This window comes from Rutilus rutilus (genome assembly GCF_951802725.1).
Source record: "Rutilus rutilus genome assembly, chromosome: 14".
Taxonomy (NCBI): Eukaryota; Metazoa; Chordata; class Actinopteri; order Cypriniformes; family Leuciscidae; genus Rutilus; species Rutilus rutilus.
The window spans coordinates 32,706,877-32,731,816 of NC_140219.1; the positions used below are offsets into that span (position 1 = coordinate 32,706,877).

At 39.4% G+C, this 24,940-nt stretch overlaps 1 protein-coding gene across 4 annotated transcripts in view; it reads right to left on the reverse strand.

The window, feature by feature from the left end:
• The window catches only part of gria3b (glutamate receptor, ionotropic, AMPA 3b), a 153,034-nt gene that overhangs the window by 40,719 nt on the left and 87,375 nt on the right, over positions 1 to 24,940 (reverse strand). For all 4 annotated transcript variants that reach the window (XR_014629767.1, XM_084429998.1, XM_084429997.1 and 1 more), the window contains exons 5-10: positions 10,684 to 10,737; positions 9,723 to 9,884; positions 7,964 to 8,131; positions 6,404 to 6,508; positions 3,371 to 3,478; positions 865 to 1,071 (exon numbers count right to left, since the gene is read on the reverse strand). Coding sequence is in view for 3 of the 4 variants with exons in the window: in XM_084429998.1 (XP_084286124.1) it covers positions 865 to 1,071; positions 3,371 to 3,478; positions 6,404 to 6,508; positions 7,964 to 8,131; positions 9,723 to 9,884; positions 10,684 to 10,737 (804 nt within the window). In the remaining variant the exon portion in view is untranslated. The remainder of the gene's footprint in view (positions 1 to 864; positions 1,072 to 3,370; positions 3,479 to 6,403; positions 6,509 to 7,963; positions 8,132 to 9,722; positions 9,885 to 10,683; positions 10,738 to 24,940) is intronic.

Sequence of the window (24,940 nt, forward strand, 5' to 3'; positions counted from 1 at the left end):
ATTTTGAAAGTGTAGCTTCCCAAGCTACTCATAATCTAAAGCAGTTAAACTACAGTCAAGCCATACGCTTTCGCTACACTGCAAGCTATTAAGAAAAAGCTTAGCATTGATGACTATATATTGAAAGGCCATTCTGCGAGATAACCTTTGAAAGACTTGCTAAATCAGATAAATATATTTGTCAAAAGGTCAAACGTGGCTGAGAAACGTCGGTCCTGACTATCTGAGCTGAAAGGGGGCCACTACTATGCTCAGTGGTTCCTAGGTGGTGATCTTTTTTCGTTTTATCTCCACATGCAATTTTTTTTTCCTTTTCATTTTGAGAATAATTTGAGTATAATTTCCAAACGTTAGCACATCAAAACCAGGCAATCTCTCTGGCTGATGGTAAGGAAATTGAACAGATGAGGTAGCCTAACCCTCATGCATTTTGTATATGGTCTTCATTCTTGAATGTCGGCTCGGGGAATTGGAAGTGATTTCTCTGGATTTTCCTCCATTTATAGCAGGGGAGCGCTTTGACAAATGCAAAAATGGCGGGCTGCCTGGGCACACTGTGAAAGGTGCCTTTGAGATCCAACAGCATAGAGAGGAAATCAAAGCAGTGCATGCTGGGAAGGAGCATGTTTAAGACACAATGTCGCCACCCGCACTGTCTGGCTGCAGTTATGGTTGAATGACACCCAGACATTTCCAGTCAGTTTCCCCACGCTCTTTCCCATGAACGGAAGACAAAAAGGCAATTCACTTCTTCCAACGCCTTATTTGACAGCAATTTCTCTATATCATTTATGCAAGGTTCATGAATACAAGAGACAACTGCAGAAGGAAGGTTAGTGTTTCACTGCGAGATCCACTACTCACCCCATAGACTAGTTCACCCACCATCCCGTTCCAAGTCTTGGTCTCAGGGTCTCGGGCGCCATACTTTCCGTCCATGACTATGGACAGTCTGTACTTAATCCCAACATGTTTGGCAATCTCAGAAGCTAAATCGACACAGTAGCCCTCATACTTGTCATTGCCTTCCAGATGCATGTGGTTTTTCTTGTACATCACATATGGTGCTTCCTGTTAATCAAACACACACTCATTTATTACAATCTTTGCATATTGCTTTCATTGTCTGGTGTCACAGGCACCAGAGCCCACCGACAGCTTATCAGTCACAGGCATGCAGGCATGCTGGGATATTCATACCCACCCATTCTCTCACACACATAATCCACCAAACTGGAACACATACAAGAGGAACGACAGAAGCAGCAGACAGGGAATTGCGGGACATTGATCCACATGTGGCCGTAGTCAGAAAGCTAATCGCCCAGCTCCTTCTAAGGCCCTCTTTACACCTGATATATTAACATCTGTCTCAGGTGATCCAATCACGAGTGGTCAACTGAGACGAATTGTTGTCTACACCTGGTGTAGAGTCTAAGAGTTAAAGTCTGGATCTTGCACTCTTGGTCTTGAGATCTCAAGAAATTACATACATTCTGCCTTGGTCATGATCTGGGGCTTGACTTGTGGCTGTCTGAGTTCCAGTGTTATCATTATAGGTAACAATTATATAACTCTTAAGTTGGCACGGTAGCTTTTAAAGTAGCTACAGAAAAGTTGCAAGAAGTTCATGGCCTTGACTGACTATATACAGTGGCACAGTGTTGGTTCATTGACAATTGGCGGCCTGGTTCTTAAGTGGCTGGGTCTTGGTTTGGGTTTGTGCTTTGAGAGGTTTAGTTATGATCTTGGTCTTGGGATCAAAACCTTTGAGATGGATGATATCAGGTGTAAACGAGGTCTGAGACCACGAAGAGCATTGGAGACAAATAAAAGTAGGTTCGATTCTGCTTCTCTCTTTCACACGCACACACACACGGCCGTGGTGCAATATCCCAAGGGTCTGAGATGCATTGGCATAAGTTGAGGGTGACAGGTGAGGTAGGTGAGGTAGGTGAGGTAGGCAAGAACGTATGAAGTGAGAAGGAATCCAATTCATGAAGTAAATGGCAGTGACTGCAGAGGAATCATAGTGTTGATTCTGTTCAAGCACGTTGCACCTATATGCGCCAGAAGCCTTTTTCATTCCAACAGAAAGGACATTGAACATAGCCCTGCTAAAAAGACCAGCTTCCACCAGCATGAATTTCAGGCTGGTTTATGCTAGGTATTGCTGTTTCGTTCTAGCTGGTGGACCAGCACAGGTCAACTAGCATGGTCATTCTGGTGATGCTGGCTGACGAACTGGTTTAGCTATTTTCACCAGCGTGTCATGCTGGGGCCCAGCATCCAAAAACACAATATACGGTCTTTTCAGTAGGGAAGCAAAAAACAAAGCCATCGTTAGAATCCAAACTTAAAAGCACTTTGTCAACATACAGATTTGAACAAAGAAAATTGTGCAAGCTGGTTTTATCCTCTCTTTCGCCCCCATTTCAAACACTGCGTCAGCGGCTTGCTTTTTTAAGCACATCATTATTACCAAACAATATGGCTTCTCGCAGAGAGAACGCATCCCATTAGAGTCAGAGACAATTAGGGTACCAGTGGGTTAGCGATGGTTTGTTTGTTCTGTGCTGAATGTATCCTCTCACCTCATCCTTTGTGCGATTGTTTTCCTCCTGAATCCCACTGATGGAATAACCGACAGCTGCTGGTTTAATTGCTCACATCCAAGTCATTTGAAAGAATGACCTTGGTTTTTGGTGAAACAAAACAATTACAAGCGATTGCTGTTTTACATGGGATGATGTTGTGAGCATTGATTTGAATTCCTCAGAGATGTATATTCGCCTTGCCAATTGGAGGCTGATGCTAAAGCTAACGTTGTTAACAGCGGGAGATGAAGTGATACGTCAGCAATGAGCAGTCCTCTGGTCAATGTAAAGTGGATCTGTGCAAAGGCCTCATTCATGGCCTTGCTCAAATACGCTTGTACTTTGCCAGAGGCAAACCATCGAACCCTTCTTTGGTGCGGTAAGCGTTAGCTTGCTGTTCTAGCTCATGTGTCATTGACCATTTACTTGATGAGTGGAAACAAGTCTTACCTACATATGCATTGAATGTCTACTTTGATGATGTCAATGTAAAACCATCATACCTAATGCCGTTATTGTGATGTCACTGCTACGACAGGCCACTGATATATGGAAAATCAAAATGCTTTGACACCCACACGAATACAGTTGAAACACTCATGCGCCGCTTTTCCTTGCGTTCGACTGTTTCAACGTGTAATGAGTGGATGGAAAGCAACACAAAAGAAATGTACTTCTACCCGCCCAGGACAGAATGTATCAATCTAGGAGTCAACACCATGACCCTGATGGGCAGAATATGCGACACGTTTAAAACGTCATGGAGCGTGTACCATAATAGTAGTGACCACAATTGTTCGGTTTTCCACTGAGGAGGAATCGTTGGTGAACTGCTGATCCATTATATTAACAAAGCGTTCAAACTCGTTCCAGTATCCGATCTGCAAAGGGAAAACGTTCATGTTATTATCAAACAGCAGATATTTTTACTGCACCAATGGTAAATAGCAACCCCCCCAGCCCAGCCCAGCCCCCCAGCCCATCCACAACGGCTAAGGAGCTGTTGTGGATGTGTGCTCTCATTAGATTGTGCTCATTAAAAAAGTATTAGGTCTCTGTGCTGCTGCGGTTATTGCATGGAGTTAAACAAAAAAGGCAAATTCTTGGCTGACATTTGTTAAATGGGAAAAAAAAATGCTTATGGTGAAATTTCCAGGGATGCAGAAGCTGGAAGTTACTCTTGGATGTAATTCTCTTCAGCTAAAACTCAACTGGGTTTTGCTTGCCGCATTCTGTTATCAAAAGGTGCAGTGCGTTTTCTCTTTGTTATATGCTTGAGTTGTTTAGTGGTTGAGTGGCATGTGTCAGAACCGTTAGCATAGCACTAGCCACTAGGGCATCACTGAGGTGACACTGCACAGGGGTCCAACACAGTCTTGTACATCACTTCTGACAGTCACTGTCAATGTACATCTCCTTATCAACCACGACCCCATCTAACCTTGGGCTAAACTACTCTTTTTCATGGAGATTGTTCCTGTTTTATAATGGTTGCTATTTTTGTTGCTATTAGCTCACAGGAAAGCTAATGAATACTGGTTATGTTGATTCAAGCTGCTGTAGGTCATTGGTTTGGTAAACAATTTTGTTTGGGAATAGTGGCCTTAAAGGAATAGTTCACCCAACAATTTTAATTATCCAATAATTTACTCACACTCAATCCATCCTAGGTGTACATGACTTTCTTCTTTCAGCCAAACACAATCGGAGTTATATTAAATAATATCTTGGCTCTTCCCCAGCTTTGTAATGGCTTTGAATAGTGCCTGAGTTTTTGAAGCTCCAGAAAGAGCCTCCATCCAGCATAGGTTTATTTATGGATTATATAGGCTGAAGCCTCGAAAGCGAGCCAAGACCTCTCGCTTTACAATCACTAAAACGCTGTCGCTTTGTCAGTACATCGCGATCTCACAAAGTTCCGTTATAATCAATGAAGCTGCCAACGACTGACCATAAACCTCCTACTTACATTGTGTCAAGTGTTGTCAAAAGTATCGACTTCGGTACCAAGTCGGTACTGAAATGTTAAAAATGTGACGATACCAGCATTCCCCCACAGTATTTTGAGCGCTGTTGAATGGATTCTTTAACGGATCTGATTGGCCATTGTGTTCTCGTGGTCAAAATATATGTCTGTGATTGGCCATTGTGTTTACGAGTTTAACATATATGTCTCTGATTGGCTACAATGATCAACGCTTCAAAAACATGTTGTCTTCACCGAGCGCTAACACAAATACACACGGGAGCGTTTGAAAGCAGGTGGATATATTTGGGATCTGCTTTCAAACGCTCCTGTGTGTATCTGTGTAAGTGCTCGGTGAAGAGCGTCAAAGACAACATGTTTTTAAAGCGTTGATCATTGTAGCCGACTTGGCACCGAAGTCGGTTCTTTTGACAACACTAATTGTGTCTACACTTTGTTTGTTAATGAGAGGTTTCAAAGGCCAGCATAACTCAGCGCTGAATAAAAATCACGTTTTGAGCGGTGAGTGGATTCTGACTAACTTAAACACCTCTGATTGGTCATTGCGTTTAAGAGATCAACAACTATGTCTGTGAGTGGCTACACTGCTCACTGCTGCAAAAACGTTTGACATTCTTCAGAGCACTAACACAAATATGCACTGGATTATTACATGCACATTATTAAAGTATCAAATGAGGGTGCTCTTGATTGTGATTGAGGGTGCTTAGCACCCCCGTAGAACCGGGCCTGGATGGATGGATGTGCTTTTTGGAGCTTCAAAAACTTGGGTGCTATTCAATGCCATTACAAAACTAGGAATTTTTTTATTATTTAATATAACTCTGATTGTGTTTGGCTGAGAGAAGTAAGTCATACGCCGAGGATGGCTTGAGGGGGAGTACATTTTTGGGTGAACTATCCCTTTAAACACCCCATGCAGTGGTTTGATGTTTTTATGTATTTCTTGTTGAAACTGGAAGTCAGGACAAATTGGAGGGCTTGTCCAAGCAACTTCTTTTGCAACCAGTTAAGGCAAGACACCACAGGCAAAAAGTAGCACTTTCATGCACCAAATTTATATTCTGAAGGGTTTTACAGAGGGATTTGTTCTTGATTTATACACCATTTTATTCCTAATGGTGAAAATGTTTTTGATTTATGGAGTGATAAAAAGAGATATCCAAAATCTAATATGTAAACAAAATGATGATTATTATTATTTATTTTTTTGAGATTGCTTTATCCAATGTTTAGGTTTCTATTCTGGAAATATATGCATATTAGAGCATTTTTGTATGAGATAATTTGCATATCAAAATGTATCATTTCTGAAAACTTTTTATACAGAATGTAATGTCTTAATGTACTGTGGTGTACAGCATAAACTGGAGAAGTATGGTGAAATCTATTTATGTGGTGTCTAGCCTGATGTCTAATCAAACATGAGTGTCAAGTTCAACATGCTATTTTTAGTTAGATAGTAGCATGGATGGAGTGCAAGTCATTCATATTTTTGGTCTATTTTCTCTGACTTTATTTCTATATATCTGTCAAAAGTTTATTTGGTCACACTTTAGGAGTAAACTAGCATATAGATAACCTCAAACCTAAGAAACAGAAGCCATTTTTGGAGGGTAATTTTGGTAACGAATCTGTTTCCCTTCCTAGATAAGACAGCTGTTGTTCCCCGAAGTGTGCAGCTTTTTCCCTTTTACAACTATAATGCTATTTATCATAAAAAATCAATTCGAGTGAATAGAAGTCTCGAAATGGACCATGGTTTGAGTTCTTACACTGATCTCAGTGAGCTTACACAGCAAATGGACTGCTGACTTACCTTTCTTGGTCCCCCTGATTTCATTTCATAAACATCGATAGTATAGTTTGATCTGCGACCAAAGCTGTCAAACTGGATATTGCCGGTCATCCCTGGCACCTGGACCTGCCAACAACAACAACAACAATAGGGTCATTCCTACAGTTTGGAGGATTTAATGTCCCCATGAAACAACACTGCATATTTTACATAAAATGTTAGTCAACTTTCATGCCACATGGTTTTTCAAAGGTCAAACAGCCACAAAACTCCTCCCCTCATTTATCTGATGGGGCGTTCGCAACTTCACAATGATTCCTGGGTAGGTAACTCGTGGAGAGGGTGCGAAAGTGCGGGCTTCGCTGAAGACCGCATCGAGAGCACAAAGGCGGTGCTCGTGAGCACACTTCTGAGCGCTGAAATGCCGAATGGGACACCCTACGGACCCGTACACCTGGCGAGCACGCGCAATTTAAGGCCACGAGACCGCGAGTCCACATGAAGTGTGCCATTTGGGATCCAGCCTTAGTTGAGTCAAGTTGAATTGTGGGATATAGAGCAGCTTGAAGTGTACATCAGAGCAGACTCGCTCCCTCAGTCAAAATCTGTCCATATAAACTTCCCTCGTCTACTTCACGAAGTGGAACGCACTTCAAAATGGCGGCAGGGATTGCTTAGGGTAGTTCGCGCGTGCATGTCTAAAAGTGGATTGGAACGCAGCCCATGAACAAAGCAAGAATCAGTCTGTTACACTTATTCAGTTGTGTTTATTCTTAGTTTCGTTTTCATGGACTTTTAGTTTGTTTTCATTAGTCACAGGTGTTCCTTTGTTTGTGTTTCCCGCCACTTATCAGTTCCCATGGAAACTAATCATCATCACAGCTGTGCGTCATTTAGTTCATCACCACGTGTATTTAAGTTCCTCACCTTCACTCAGTGTTTGTCTGGTCTGGTTAGGTTAGAGTTTATGTATAATCCTAATCATTTTTATCATCATCATCTGTCTGTCTGCACCTGCCTAACATACTGTAGTCATAATTTTTTCTCTATTTTCCTAATTTTTAGAAGACTTATTGCGTGATATTGCATATAATATGTCTGCCCTGTTGTATCAATTTATACTGGACATGAAATTGTTGTTAATATTTTCAAAAAATATATTATAAATGATCTAACTCTTCTGCTAGCATGTTGTTCTAGCTAATAATGGGCTTCATAAGCTTTAAACATCCACCCTGTTAAGTAAAAATGTCATGTAACAGGGTGGACGGACTCCACAAAATTTAAATCTGAAATCTGAAATATCTGGTCAGGATTATTTGGTTATACTAGCCTGAGCTTGACCAGTGTGTTTTCATGATAGATAGTCCAAAATCCACCAAACTGTAGGAATGACCCAAAAATAAAGAAACCCGTGAAATAACAATTCTGCTTTGAATCGTAAGAATACATTTGAATGTGTTGTAGTATCACGACTGAATCATACGGAGACATGACTCTGACCATCTGAATTAAACACTGAGAGATTACAAATAGTTATTGTCATTTTCGTAAAAGCTGAAAGACTCAAAGAAAGTGTACCATTTTGAGAGCTCGCTCGATGTCGATTCCTTGGCTCCAGGGGACGGCAGGGTTGGCCAGGCAGTCTCCGGCACTGCCCCGTCGGGACACGTCGACTCGCTGGCGGCGCAGGTACCGGAACGCCTCCGCGATCACCAGGATGGCGTCGTAAGACAGCGCTGAAGTGTACTGTACACAACAACCGGTAAGCACCTCACATTAACAACGCTTTAAAATAAGCAAACACATTATCGGTAAGTAAACACTTTGAAGAGGGTTAAAATAGGCTGCCCTCTTCCAGGTCCACATGTTGATGTACATAATGAAGGATAATTGCGATGCATTACTGCATGTAATCATAGTAGGCAAAGGGGTGTAGCTTGCACATTGTTTCTTGCTATGTAAAGAGTGTTAACCAGGTTTCTAATTACAGAGATATGTAAAATGTTTAGTTATGTGAGACTCTACAGGGTTTTGCTGCTATTGTTGTGCAACCAGTAATTACATCCCATTTCAACCAAGAAAAGAGAACAAGCTGGCATCTGCTCATTTGCTGTGAGCTACACTGTTGTATTGTTTTGTATCTCTTCAAAGCGACAATAGCAAGAAATTTAGCGACTAAAATTAATGCAATATAACAAAAGTAACATCAAAGGAGACATACATTGCACATTTACATTCTCAATTCAAAATGCCTTCTGATGCCTTCATTAAAATACTGTCTTGGAAAAGACTTTTCACACACAAGTAAAGTGTGTGTGGCTGAATGTGCACATTTCACGTTTTGAAAGATATTCATAATTTATGTTATAATGCATTATATATTTTCATAAATAATTGTAACTCAAGTTAAAATGCATTATAATATTTGCAGATTCATTGTTACTTCTGAAATTGGTTGTTTGTTATGTGCATTATACTAAAGGCGTAACATAAGTATTATAATGTATTATGACTGTGGTTACAATTATTCATGAGATCATGCAATGCATTACAAGGCATAAGAGAATTTTTTTTTATTTTTATAATGCATTATATATAAAGGCTTTAAGTAAAGTGTTACAGAATAAATCAAAATGTAATAATAAAATGACCCATTGAGGTGAAATAATTTTCATAAAAATAATGTCACAGTGCAAAATATAGTAGTGGTCCCCTAAAAAAAGCTTCATTTTATTTATGGAAAATATAATCTTTCGCTTTTTGGGTGACTTTTCTTTATAACATTCAGGTGTGTTTAAACACTTCTGTGCCAGCTCACTGGTTCGATGAAAGCACAGTCATTTCTTACCCAGCCATCCATAATAAAACCTTAATTAAATGGCATTTGAAATCTATTCATCTCATGATCATTGTTTAATTAGATGTAAATTGAGCCCCAGCTTTAATAGAACCCCGGGCTGAATGTCAATATATCGACTGATGCAAGGAAGGAAAAATGAAAGAAAACAGTCAAAGAAAGAGAAAGTCAAAGATCAGAAGCTCTAAAAAATGCTGGGTTGTTTTAACCCAATGTTGGGTCAAATATGGACTAACCCAACGTTGGGTTAAAAAAATGCAAATTGCATTTTGGACAAAATCAAAAATGGACAAAAATGCAATTAAAAAATGGACAAATTGCATTGGTTACATTAAAAATGTAACCCAACGGCTGGGTTTGTCCATTTTTAAATTGCATTTTTAACCCAACGTTGGGTTAGTCCATATTTGACCCAACATTGGGTTAAAACAACCCAGCATTCAATGATTTTATGTTGTTTAAAAAAAAAGAAAAAAAGACCTTCAGAGGTGTGTTTCTAGCTTCAGGAAACTCTCTTTCATCTAGACGGTCCCATCTCTGGAGAAACTGCTGTACCACTGAGTTTTCAGGATTGATTATCTGGAAGCCGCTAATGTTTGCTCCGCCGAGAAACACCTTGTCCAGACTGATGTTGGTGAAGCCCTGTGGAAAGAGATGAAAAAAAATGAAAAAAAGGAGAGTTAGGATATATATAACAAACATCATGTTTTTGTAGAAATTGAAGGTCTCGTGTGTATAGAGTGAATGTACAGTAAGTGGTCAAATCTCTGGATTAGCAACTTGATGTTTCTGGTTCAAAACCCAAAAGGGGAAAAGCGTAATATGGCCAATCACTGGGGTTTCTTGAGTATACACAGGTATTACATATATATCTCACTGCATATTATTACAAGTAGTAGTTTCCCATTGTGACCCCCACATGTGCGTCAAGGTAAGTGAGTATCAGATCATTTATGACATGTCAAGGTTGCCCACAAAAACTGACATTCATGATTTAAAGTTATTACTTCAAAAAATTGAAATGGAGGTTTTAAAATATTTACTGAGAAGTGTAAATGCACTTGCATCTAAGGTGTGTTGAAAAATATGGTAACACTATATTAGTGTCCTTGTTACATGTTACATTTACTTACCATAGTAATTACAGTAAATTATGCATAATTACATGCAACTAACCCTCAACCAAATCCTTATCCTACCCGGTAACACTATAGTAAGTACATTTTGTTAATTAATATTACTCCGTAATTAAATGTATAATTACACTGTAACAATGACACCTTAAAATAAAGTCTAACCAAAAAGATAATACCATTTTTTTTTTTGCATCCAACATTTTGTTGACAATAAAAATGTTCATTTTCTTGAACATTCTTATTTGCCAATGAACTTCCATTATTTCTCTCTTGTTTAGTTAGTGTGTGAAGCTGCTGAAACTCACCAGATTGGCAATAACGTAATGGTAACCCCGACTGTTCTTTCCGAGTGTCACAACCTACAGGAAAGAGAATCAATAACAGTTTACAATCCATGTAAGAAGAGCTCAGGGGCCGTATATCGTCCCTCAGGTGAGCTTCTCTCTCCATTTACTCTGTCTTAAGTGACAAAGACACTCCACAATGATGGATGTTTCCACATGAAGCGACTGGCAGTCTCTGATGTGCTTCCTACTGTACACATGGCCAAATCTCAACATAACTCTGCCCTCCTGGGCGTCTGTGATGCCTCTCTGGCCCTGCAACCTTCACCTCAGACCTCGGGTCTTAGTGGCCTTTAGTGAAGCGTGCAGACAGTGTTCACTTCAGGCAGGGGCGCAACGGCACATCAGCTGAGGGGTATGCAAGATCAGTGTCGGTGAATTTTGGGGTTTAAATATAATTTAGTCTGAAGCAATATTCTCATCAGTGTTCTGTCAGCTTTTACATACTTAAATCTGCATATTTGTGATATTTTCTATTATTCAGCATATTTATTTTCTAGTTATTTACCTTTATAAAGGTCCATTTTTATTTTTACTTTATTGAATGTATGCATATTTCATGTCAAATTCTTACATTTGATCAATAAATTCAGTTATAATAATAAAACGGGGCTATCATCAATCAAACTAAATAATTTACACTGCAAAATTGCAACTGCAATAAATAGCCAAATGTCATGAGATTAATGTTTTAAATAAATATTTGAATATACAAGAAAAAAAAAATGCAATGATAGTTTTAAACATGAAACTAAACCGCCAATAGGTGGCGGCAAGTGGCCATCTTAATAAGTGAATCATTGAGTCATTCATTCAAACGATTCGTTCAAAACGCTGAATCATAATAATTCAGTAAAACACCGCGATGATTGTTTTGAAAACTCAACATTTTGAATTTCTACCTCAGTATGTTTCTTCGGTGAGATTATCATGTGCTGTTGGGCTCTTTTTTTCCCGATTTCTTTCACTTGCCCCTTCAAAAAAAAAAAAAAAAAACTTTCCCCAAACAAGCAACAATGTCGAGCCCTGAAATGCAAAGTTGAACCAAAGTTAGGTTGTTTAACAAACAATTTTTGATTATTTATAAAGTTTTATTAAAGGAGTTTTTCAAATCATTATTTTGACACAATGGCGCCCCCCTCCCGTCTGGCGCCCCTCTGCACTGCACACACTGCATAACCCGTTTTTGCGCCATTGACATCAGGGACATAATTTTCTCATTTATGATCCTGAGTGATGAGTCCTCGTGATTCATTTTGAAATAAGGCAAGATCTCACACACTGTAAAAACTGATTTGTTTGAAGTTGTAAATGAAACTATTTCAATCTTTCTACTTTCTCATGGTCAGTTCAATGTGTCACTTGCCATTTCTTTGTAATTATTTGTGAAATTTAGGTAGCAATTTCTGAGTGAAAATTGTTTCAAAGAATCCTATTTCTAATTATTTTATTTTTTTATCAAGCTAACATTCTGTGGTTGAGACACAAGCACATGTAAGATACAGAAATGCTCTGCTTTTTGCTTCTTCTTTCTTTCTGCTCTGCCCTTGAAGTACCCCTGAGTTTTATCTCTTAAAACTCATCTTTGATTATCAAAATGACATATAAAAAACAACAAAAAAACTTGTAACCCCACACCTTTGCTTCATTTATTATACGCGGATGCATGGATATGCAAATTGCCCCCTGCCTCCACTCACTCACAGCAGCTCGATATAAAACCTCGTTTTTGAGAAAATTTAATTTAGTTAATGCAAATTGAAAAGACAATAAAGATTATCACCCTTTTTTCCATGTGTTGAAAATGTAGCACAAGAGAAGTATGCCTGCTTGCGCACACTGGTCAATTCTGACAGCAGCAACACTGCAAATTCAGAACATGCTATGAAATGGAAATACTATCACAGAGTTCCTGAGCAGAAGATCATGAAGGAAAGAGCAGAGAACAAGTGAGCAATAACACTATTCTAGACAGAACCACTTGTTCAGCCAAAAATGAAACTCTTGTCACCATTTATTAACTCTCATGTCTTCTGAAATGAGATGTTGTGCAGAACACCAGTAGACAGTGACTAGGCGCTGTCAAGCCCAAAAAAGAATGAAAAGAACCATAGCAGTAGTTTCCATGACTCATGCGTTACATGTTTTCTGCTGTTTTTTTTTGTGGAAAACAGAACAAAATTTCAGTTGTTAAAAAATATTCTAGTTATCAAAGGCCCTGCTTCCACCTGCTGTTAAGATGCGTTTTGGTCGATCGGATCACAAGTAGACGAGGGAGACACATTCCCATTGACTTTGTCCACTTTCATCCACTTCTGTCCTGACTTCCTCGAGGGGAGGGTCTATGGGAAAGGTAAATGTATGTGTTTTTTCAGATCTTTCATTCTAATGGACGTAATCAGCTGATGCAATTTACATATGAACGTGCCCAGAAATGATGGGAATACACACGGAGAGAAGCATCTTTGTTTCTGCTCTGACAGCCGCGAGACCAGCCGAACGCTGTGAGCGTATGTTAGAAATCAGGAAAGGTGAGAGAACGTTGTGTTTGGTACGTTCATCTTCAAACCAAACTTGGGTGTCCGGCCGATAAAGTTTAAATCCTGTCTGGCTAGAGCTAATGTTTACTCATTAGGTCAGTAGACAGAGAGCAGACGGTCTTCTTTGTCTTTTCGAACACAATCACAAGAGTGTTTCAACTACCTCTGGAAGTGGTGGAAACTGGACAAGCTCAAAACCCTTTAGACCCCATTTACACCAGTATTTAGTGTCGTCCACTTGTGATCCGATCGACCAAAAAGCATCTTAATACAGGTGTAAACAGGGCCAAACCATTGATTGGTCACAAGACACATGAGAACCAATGCCATTTGGCTACTCAAACCCAGCATGACGCATGTTCAAGTTTTAATCTAACACAAAGCTCTTACATGGCTTCAGGTTACAGGGAATACAGCACAGTCATACTCATGGTCATTTTAAGGACCCTTTTTGTCCTTTAACTAAATGCTTTCTATAGTGGATATTTTAAAGCATAAACAGTATATGTGTCTGTTTGTGTTCTGCATTAGAGAAACCCTCCTATGGATTTGGAACAACATAATTGTGTGTTGATAATGACAAAATTCTCATTGTTGTGTGAACCTTCAACGATTCCCCAAAACCTCATAGACTGCGACATGATGCATCCGTAGCTTTTGCCGTAATGCCCTTGACTCTTGGCTCCACTGAAGGTTTCTGGAGCCAGTAAGGTCATCAGTCCTGTCCCACAAACAAATACAGCCACGGGCTCCTCACACCTGAGCGAGAGCTGGCGGAAGAACAGAGATCTCCATGATCTTCACCGCCTGCGAGCCAGCAGGACGACTCTACAACCTTGATGGGGAAACAGCCAGAGCCTAATGACACGAATCCATTCACAGGGTCCAGGCCAAGACCTGATGCAGAGCACCACAGCTAACAGAGCACATCAAGGAGTTTACATGTGGACTGCACCAGTCCTTTAACTTCAAATAACCAGGGATATTCCTTTAACAGGGATTTTGCTGTATTCTACCTTTCCTTTAGTGTGCAATATAATAGTTTGTGATCTGCTAAGTTACGAATTTCAAGCCAAAGGGAGTGAGTCTCTTCAACAGAAAACAACTGCCTGAAACAGCTTGTTTGTTGTCTTGCCATTAGGGCTGAACGATTAATCGCACTTTCCATGCAATTTTTAAATCGCAAAGGCTGCGATTATTTTTTTAAGCGCAGCTTGTCATTGATGTACGGCTCTGTAAACGCTGCTCCACCTGAAAGCACTGTGAGTTTGAGTCACTTATAACGTGCATTTGAAAAAACAACAATGTGACGGTTGGTCTGTGTGGTACTTGTCCCGCCTCTTCTCCACTGTGATTGGATGGCTGGGTGAACAGTGACAGTGATGAATGCTGCGTTTTACTTAAAGTTGAACATTCTTCAACTCTCGTCGACTGATAAAAAATGCAGAACAATCAGCACTTCAGGGTGAAATAAATGCTCAGCGCCTCATTACACTCCTGGCGTTTTAAAAATGTGGCGCTCCTATTGAAAACAATTGGAAAAATACGCCAGCCGCGCCAGACGAAGGAAATGAAGGAAAGATTATTTGTACATTGGAACATTCTTGATCACTCGAGCGTTACTTCAAAGCGTCATCAGCTGCAAATGCCCTCGGGTGGGTCGCGAGACTTAAAAAATGGGTCGCCAGGATGATTTAAGGAAAATATAATTAAATTTAAAAACAAAATTTGTTTTCATAAAATCATAGTCTATAGGCCTATGTAAAAGAAACACGCGAAATATGGCTATTTAAACAATGAATAGATTAATAAAACGAAAGAAAAAACTGACAGCATGCTGCTGAGTTTGGTTCATTTCTGTGAGTCGCGGCACCTCACAAACAAGTTGACGGAAAGGAAACCGAGACGGCAGTTTGTTTGTTTTCTTTATTTTACGAAAGCACAATGTTGTGTTTTATTGCGAGTGTACACAAGTATAAATAAATACTTTGCAGTTTCGAATGATGTCCTGTATGAACAAAACAACGGAGTATATTTTTATGATTCCATCGCGCCGGCGCCTCACACACACACAACATATTCCAGCATTGCAATCTTGACATCGCAGCCGGTTCATTATCAAAATAAAATAGTCAACCTTACATAAAAATTACACTGCTCTGTGTAAATAGTCAGTAGCCTTCAATTCGTGCCATTCAGCGTAAGCACCGCTCCACTGTGATGTTTCCACATGTGAAGAGGGTGATTTTTTGAAGAGGGATCGATATTGGAACGTGAGTGAAGTACAAAGAAGCCCATGGGCGTAATTTCCTATGGGGACAGGGGGGACAAGTCCCTCCCACTTTTCAAAATCCCAAATCCCGTTTGCTATTTATTTATATAGTGTGCACACGATGTTCCCGGATGCGGACTCGCGCATCGACTCTGGGTCCTGCTCCTCCGTGGTATCGCGGTTGCGGGCGATGAAATGCCAGAAACAACAACAGGTGACTTTAAGCTATCGTTATATGATCCCGCTCTTATTCATGCAAATGCTTTTAAACCATTCATGCGCGACAAGACAAAAGAGAACGCGCTGTCAGTGAATGTCCTCCTGACACACACACACACGACCCACAGATAGACTCGCGCCAGTATCAAGAACAACACACATGCATGCCAAAATGTCCGTTTTGTCGAGTATCCTCACAAGAGCAGTCTTAAATGAGTTAAATAAAATCTTAAATGAAAGTAAAGAGTAGTGAGAGAATGGGATGCGTGAGATCGTCAGCAGCGGCTGGTCCTAAAGTGGCAGCAGCTAATTCTCTCTGTCAGTAACGTTAACCAAAGGACAAAGAAAACAGAGAAAATTACTAATGGTGCGTTCAAGTCCTCCTGGGAAGTTCGTACGTACGAGGTGGGAAGTCGTGCTTATAACGGCATGTGCGTTCAAGTCACTTTCGTCGGAGCAAAATGGCGGAGTACTTTCTCTTAATTAATTACACAAAAATACAGTAAGGTTCTTAAACTCTTGTTCTAGAAAATGAAGAACAAAGAAATGTGCATCAGGTGTACTTTGTATTTTTATGTTTTTAATTAATTTATGAAGCCACTGCCAACACATCGTTACATGTTGCATTGTTATATTATAATACTATCATATTCTGTGTTGGCGATTAGCTGTTAATAGAAAAGCCTGACAATATCACAGCTAAATACCTTTACGTATTGTGTATTCCGCCATGTTAATCACTGACACGCCCCCAACTCGTAAAGATCGGAGCTTAGAGAAAATCCCGAGCTCCCCACTGGTATTTACGACATTGTGGTGGCGTTCAAGTGCGTTCAACTCGTAAATACGATCTATACGAGATGACTTGAACGCACCATAACTGCTAGCTTTAATAAGGATTTATCTATATTTAGTTTAATTTATGCAGTGCTGAATGCTTTGATAACCTTATGCAATTGCTGTATATTTCATACCTGTTAGACAGGAAAGGCACAGGTAAATATGACATTTATAATGGGTTTATGTAAGGTTTGTTTTAAGTTCACTTAAATTAAAAGTTGTTATATTTTTTGAAGCCTAATAAATATTTAAAATTTGGGGGGATAATCATTTTCATTTTTTCTTAGAAGCCTATAATAAATAATAGTTTAGCATCCAAATAAATCGCGAATATGGAAAAAAAATGATTCGAATGAGAGAGTTACGTGAGCCCAACACCGCTACTTTCACTTTCGCTTTAAATGATTTCGTTTTGGCTTGTTTATAGATATTTTTTTCATTCTTGTTCTGTTCTGAATATCATTAAATTTAAAGGATTTGTTGTGGAATATTTTTAGCGAATTTTTTAAGCATACAGCAAACGATAGTAGGCTATTAATTGGTTAAAATTCTTACAATGGTTAATGGTTAACCGGTTAATTAGCATCCCTGTAGCTTTAGCTAGATCAAAAGAGTGCAGAATTAACTTTGCGTTGCGATCGCGTCACGGATAAGCCACTGCACGTGCATCATCAAAAGCGGTTGTTAAGAAAAGGCTTAAGAATAGGCCTATATATAGGCCTATGGGTCACGTCAAAAAAAAAAAAAGGGGTCGCTCTTGAAAAAGTTTGAAAACCACTGCAGTACATCATATGTTTCTGGCAGAGAATGAAAAATGAATGAGCTGCTGCAGCAATGTGCAGAATGAGAAAAATAATGTTTATAAAAATAATAATGTGACCTTGTAAATGAAAATAATACTGCATATGAGCACTTTAAATGATAATATTCAACAGCTATAATATTTCACAGTAGCAGATTACTGAAATCCCAGCGTGTAACATAGACGCTGAAGGTGGGCTGATTTCTGAGAGGCATTATGGGGCTGGATTACAGTTAATGTGAAGTAAATACCCGAAGATTCCTCGCTCACTTTGTAATATTCCTCCCCCGGCTGACACATCGATCCCACCTCTAGCACTGTCACCTTTGTCTTGGCCGGCTAGAGAGAGATTTGGTGTCCTTGAGGGAAGTTTTCACCCCCCCGCCGTGATGGGCAAAGACAGACCGGAGTGACCCAGCGCTCGCCCACAGGCAGAACCTATTACTCACACGGGTCTGACAGAGAGAGAGAGAGAGAGAGTGAGCCCAGTGCATGGGCAGAAATGAAAGCAATTGCAAAGCATTCAGTCCAGAGGTTCAATAAAAGCAGACTTCAGACTGCTGGGTCATTACAGCTCAGGCGTGACCTTTAGCTAAAACACGCAGAGCTGGGTTTAGGACTCATGCGCCATAAACAGTTTGACTGTTTTTGGAAAATGATGTTAAATGGCATTGCAGAGATTATATAATTGCTCTTCCCTGCAGTGAGCGCTTAGGGTTTCATCTCTTGGAGGTTGATGAAGAAAATGATATTGGATATTACCATGGAAGAAAACAAAATGAATGAGAAAAAATAAAAAAATAACTAGATTTGCATTTCCTAGAGGAAATATCAGCACTTGCAAATGAGCAGTGTGAACATTTTAGGTAAAATAATACAAAAAAGATAGCAATAGATGAAGAAATGGAGAGAAAGAAATATGCCAAACGAATGGCTAAATATATGTAAGAAAGAAAAAAAGCATTCACGATAACTCAATATGTAAATCAGTTTAAAAAGAAGACCAACCGCAATCTTGTTTCCAACAAATATTCCAATGACATCATCAGTGTTGGTTAGAAAATTTCTTTCTTTCTTTCTTTCTTTCTTTCTTTCTTTCTTTCTTTCTTTCTTTCTTTCTTTCTTTCTTTCTTTCTTTCTTTCTTTCTTTCTTTCTTTCTTTCTTTCTTTCTTTCTTTCTGTGCCTAAAAAATGGGTTTAAAAACAAATAAGTTTGCTCTTTTGACTATGGGCCAGATATGGGCCAGTGCAAACCCTCTTATGGCATTTAAAAACTACTGTCAAGATTTACTAAAGACATGCAGTGTAAAATTAGCGCTGAACGTGTGGACGGGGTTATTTTTGCGGCTGACCTTATTGCATATGCATTTGTAGGAGTTTTCCCTTTCAAATTTATGGGAGAAGAGAATGCAAGGTGATTTACTAAGGTTTGCACTCGTCGAGTTACTGGTATTCACACCATTATTTACCGCCCAAAAAAGCATGTCTTAAACCAGACGCAAATTGGTATATTGCGTTGGTCATTATGGAAATGATCCGCTGTGTCTGTCTTCTTTAATGTGTGTGTCGTCAGTAGATCATGAGCAGAACTTTCCTCTCCCATCTGTGCTTTTATAGGATCGCGCTATCACACTAATTTGCCGTTTAGTAAATCTGGCCCAATGTGTTAAATTAGTCCAGAATGGTATGGATTGAGGTTTATGATACCAAACTTTGACCGGAAAAAATGTAAATATCGATTTATTTATCAGTTTGATGTCACAGTTTTTTTTATATTTAAGTATAAGTTTATTTAAAAAAGTGACACACCTAAGGCTGCAAAACAAAGACTGAATGCAGTCTGTATGTTATGCGGTTTGTACAATTAATTACAGAATGGTATGGAGAAGAATAAAAAAAAGAATGAGGTTGTTCAATGCAGTGTTCGTAAGCACTGTGCCTAAAACAAATAATGAACAGTAGGAAGCGGGTATAAATGCGAGTCTTGTCTTATCTTACCCACAGCATGGGTGCAGCTCGGGTAACAAAAAAGCTGCAGCATCATCAATTCCTCCACCAACACTTACCTCATGGCATGACCAATCAATAAGCGTTCTTCAAACTCATTGAGGGTTGAGACTGGGGGAGGACAAATGGCCACAAACGCATCCCAAAAGCTCTCTCGAACACTCAGTTATCTTCATTTTTCCTCCCTCAGGCTAGCTTTTATGTGGGCAGGCCAGAAGCCGGAGTGATCCCGAGGGGATACATCCTAATTAACTGGCAGGAGCATCTGTACCTCTCCTGTCCTCTCGACTGCTTTGAATTTAAACCTCTGTGAGCTGAGCAGGTCTGGCCCTTTTCCAAAAGACAAACCAAACACACTAACCAATTTGAATCCAGGTATCATTCCTCTAAAACACCAGGACACTTTATAATATTGGTTTCCACTCAAATTACTATTGTTGCGTCGGGTGCACAGTGCAAAGCCTATTCTTATGTGCATTTAAGTGTAACACCTTCCAGAATTGTAACACTTTAGAATAATGGTCCATAATTAATAGGTAACTATATGGAAAAATGAGTACTTCTAAATGAACACTTCAGCTAATACTATTAGCTAATATGGAAACAAGGTTAACTAAACAGTAGGTAAAATCACCATTTACGACTGAGATAGTTCCTTATTAGGTAATCAATAATTACTGAGTGAGATTAGCCTCATTAAAAACTAATAACTATGACAAATTATAAAGAATTACCAATTATTTAATTAATTTAAATTACCAATTAAACCAATGTTTGATATGCGAGGAATTGTCAAACTGTAAATATGGTCATACAATGCATCATTAATCCCTCAAGTGTTACATAGTTACTCTTCAAGAACTACACGTGATATGGATGGATGGATGGATGGATGGATGGATGGATGGATGGATGGATGGATGGATGGATGGATGGATGGATGGATGGATGGATGGATGGATGGATGGATGGATGGATGGATGTTTTTTATATAAGCTCTGCAGAAAAAAAGATTCAGGTTTCATATTAGAAAGTCAGGTGATGATAACCTGAAGTATTTGATGGGAGTAAAGAAGAAGGAATTGGAAAAACTCTATGGTTATTAACACCCATAGTTTCTCGGTGGAAAGCCCTCAGAGGTCGTAATTATTGATTGTTTAAACAAACTGAGGAAATATAATAAGAAGAACACACATTTTCAAAAGGATCAAGTGGACCTTTTGTGGCTTTTCATCTAAGACCAAGTGGCTTTTCATCTAAGACATATGCTATGAAAAAGCTGTGAAAAATTCTAAGAAGCTCTCCGTATCAATGTTTTCCTGTTAAAGGTTGTAGAGTGAGATCCTGAGCTAAAAAAATCAATCCTGCTCTCTGGCTCTGTGATCATTTCGTCACCTCCTTTGACCTGAGAGATGACCCAGCAAATGGTGTCCGGATCCTGCTGAAACCAGCAACATCACTAGGGTGAACATCGGTCCAGTTTTAGGTCAGACCAGTGCTCATGTTGTCGGTACTCTGACCACACACAAGATACGTAGAATCAGGCTATTCATTAATTGCATACATCGTGCATTCTGAGCTTTTATAAGTTGTATGAACTGAACAGATCAATTATCTGTGCAATATGACTGAAGCCCAATTGTTTAATTGTGCATAAGTGAGCCGTTCATATCGCGATGCGACTCTGATGTGCAACCCATTTGAATTCTATTGAGAATTTACCGCTTTAAAACGCTAGGGAGAAAGTCAAACATGATCTAGAACAGCCACAAAAAAGACTGAGAAAACATCATCCTGCACCAACATTAAGCTTTTAAAACTCGTGACCACCTTTACTAGAATTGATCACATTCTATTGTATTTATTGGGGTAGATTTGGACTAACTAGAATTTATAATAGATAATCTGTTAAGAGATTTGACTTTTCACTAAGAATTGATATTATAACTGTGGCATGTAGTAGCTATAGTTTCTAAATGTGTAGCTTGCTATTTTTCATAACAAATGCTATAAATAAAAAAAGTCAACATTGGCCTTAGCATGGTAATGAGGAGCCTTCAGCGGTCTTATCTGTAATTATATCTTTATTGTAACAAATGCTATGGTTAAACATTTACAAGAACTATGTTACTTTTTCATAAGGCCAAGTACAAGTTAGAATCAAGAGCTTTAAATTCTGGACCTTCTTGAATTATTGATTAAACAATTGGTTTTCCCCATGAGTAAATTGTGTTCTGCTAATAATGACAGATATTATGAAAAACTGGTTCTCTTTCATAGAGATGCAATTTCCCTGGCTTATGAGGTGCGGAAGCTTCCTTCACCTCTGGGCGTCAAAGCTCACTCTACTTGGAGTATCGCGTCCTCCCAGGCTCTTTTCAAGGGAGTTCCTTTAGAGGATATTTGTGTGGCGGCAGGTTGGTCCTCTCCACACACTTTTATTAGGCTTTATAACTTGGATTTAGATGCGGCCCCAGGTTCCCGGGATCTTTCTGTATGAACTGGTTGCCTAGGTCCTAGTTGAGTCTGGCTTAGCAAAAAAAAAAAAAAAAAAGTTATAGGAAAGTTCCTTGTTGGCCCAGATCCGGCAGCGCTTAGCTTGGTGTGTGTGGTATATCTTTCCCATTGCATCATCGCTACGCAGCGTCGAGTGAACATATGAAAAAGAACGTCTCGGGTTACTCATGTAACCCATGTTTTCTGAATAGGGAACGAGACGCTGCGTTCGCTGCCAAGCTCCTTTTGCTGCCTAGGGGCTTCTTCTTCTTCATCATTGGAAAATCTGAAGAGCAGATGGCGTGTTCACTATGTAAAGGGTGAGGGACGTAGCGCCGCTGAGGAAGCGCCTATGCCATCAGGCCAATGAATTGCCGTGATTCTATATGGGTTCAGACAATCAGCACCGCCCTGAGGGCGCTCCCATTGCGTCATCGCTACGCAGCGTCTCGTTCCCTATTCAGAGAACATGGGTTACGCGAGTAACCCGAGACGCTTTCAGATATTCCAAGAAATGACAGGAAATTATCATGTTCCGTATAAGAAAATTTTAAAGTCCCCCTGTGGTGAAAATCTAGTTTTAATGTTGTTTATATGTCTATGTGGTGTTTTTAATATTCTTTATGACAAACCATGTGCAAATTCATAAGTCGACAGCATTGCTGAGTATTTTCTCCGTAAAACTGCAGTGAACCAAAGACAGTCTCAAAAACACGCTTTGAAATCGCTGGTGTTTCTGACGTCACAAACTACCTTGTAACCAATCAGATCAACATGCAGGCGGGCTTTAGCATATCCCCATAACTAGCAGGGGGGAGTCTCAAGAGATGCCAGGTTATCCTGGTATATTTTTGTTGACAGGAAAAATCAGGTACATTCAGCAATATAGTGGGTGAATTATGTATATGATGTAGATAGAATGTTATGATGAATCATATGTCTTTCTCCACTGACGTTCTGAGTTGTTCAAAGCGTTTCTAGAAGGCAGCTGCCTAAAACATGGTTTGTGTTACCAACAAATTATCAGTTGTTTGATAACAGTCAAGCAAAAGGCTAATCATATTAATTACCATTATGTGTCCAATGTTGTAGAGAGCGATACATAAAAAAAAAATAACACTTACATTTGTGTTTAAATATGAGTTTTCAGCAACAAAATGATTGACTACAGGGGGAGTTTAAGTAAAGAGAGTTTGATTTCCCATGGCACCTGTAAAACGGATCACACACTTAAAACCCCCAGGCCCATATTTTAATGATCTAAGCACATGGTCTAAAGCGCAGGACGCAAGTGCACTTAGGGTGTGTCCGAATCCACTTTTGCTAGTTTAACGACGGTCTAAAAGGGTTGTCCCTATTCTCTTAACGAGTAATGGGTGTGTTTTGAGTGTAACGTACAATAAACCAATCAGAGTCTCATCTCCCATTCCCTTTAAAAGCCAGTTGCCCTCACGGCATGGCGGATTCGCTATTTACATGACGGAATTTGCAAGTGGAAAGACTGAACGCGTCTCTAGAGAAAGGAGACCATCTACGGGACAAGCCAGATTCCACAATATCTTTATGTACACAATATTAATCTTTTACATTGTAATCCTTTTAATTTTAATGATTGCCATGTTTGTGTGCTGCTGTGCATCTCTGTGTATGTAATAAGCAGAGTGTGTGTGTAATAAGCAGAGTGTATGCGCGTAAAAAAAAAATATATATATATATACTGCACCATTGACTTTAGACCAGGTTTCAGTTAGTCAATGGCTATTTCAGTCTATTTCAGTTCCTCAAAATATCAACGCGCCAACAATGCGCCAGAACACACCTCGGTTTCAGACCAGCAGCCCATGGGCGAACAGATGGGCGCAAATGCATTTGCTATTTAAACAACGTGGTGCAGGACGTGAAAATGAAAACTGCGTCGAGCTGAAGCTAGCAAATAGCACTTGCGTCATGCCTGGCGCTGCATTGCTCCGGTTGTATGATAGGGCCCTTAATGTTCAAATCTTGCATTTGACTATCAAAAGTAGAAACACAAAGAGTGTGTGGATTACTGTTAGTGTATTTTAATTAAGATTTTGGATTACCCTCTTTACTGTGTTTGACTATTGCCTGTTCCTGAATCCTGTTTCTTTCCGTCTCACTCTGTTTGCCTCCTGCAGTACAACTCTAACCCCCTAATCCCATTAGATTGTTAAAGTGACACGTTAAACGCTCTCCAGAGCCTGTGAGCTTTTAAGAGATTTTAAGGCCTCGGTCTTTAGGATTTACCTCAGATGACTCGAGCTTTGTTTTATTTTTGAGTCTTACTTTTTCAGCCTGCTTCTGTTGTGGGTCTAATGGGGTAGTTTACTCAAAATCGACTTCTGTCAGGACATGAGGGCAAGAGAATGATGAGAAAATGTTCATTTTCGGATGAACTATCCCTTTAAGTCTGTTATTAGCCTTTTATACACAGACCTTCAGTTCAACATTCAACCCTGAAACATTTCTTTGTAAAACAAGGTAGCCACAAATTATGTTTTAAATGACTAAAATGATTCATGGATAATGATGCTTATCTTTAATCTTTTAATTTTAATGTGTAAGTCTAAAACTGAGTTATACTACCAGAATTTATTCATTTAAAGTAGTTGGGTTGTATTCTGGGTTAGGCTGGTTTGTAAGCTTTTCATTCAAAATTTGTTTTATTGATTGAATAAATTATTATAGGATCTTCACTATAAAGCAAACTGAAAGTGAGGAGAGTTATGAGAACATTAGGAATAAGTGACAGACTAAGGGTACGTTTACACGACAACGATCCAAGTAAAACTGAGAAGTTTTTCCTTTGAGTTTTCCGCGCACAGACATTGCCAAAACGATCTCCACTTTCAAAAACTTGCACATAAAAAAACCTGCTTTCAAAAGTTTGCGTTTTCAGGCACCCAAAACGGCATTGTCGTGTAAACGAACGGCCAAAACACATACAAAGTTTTACGTTCTTGGTTGAAAACGGTGTCGTGTAAACAGCCCCTTAATCTCCCTGTGTCCTCTGTCCTGTGCCAG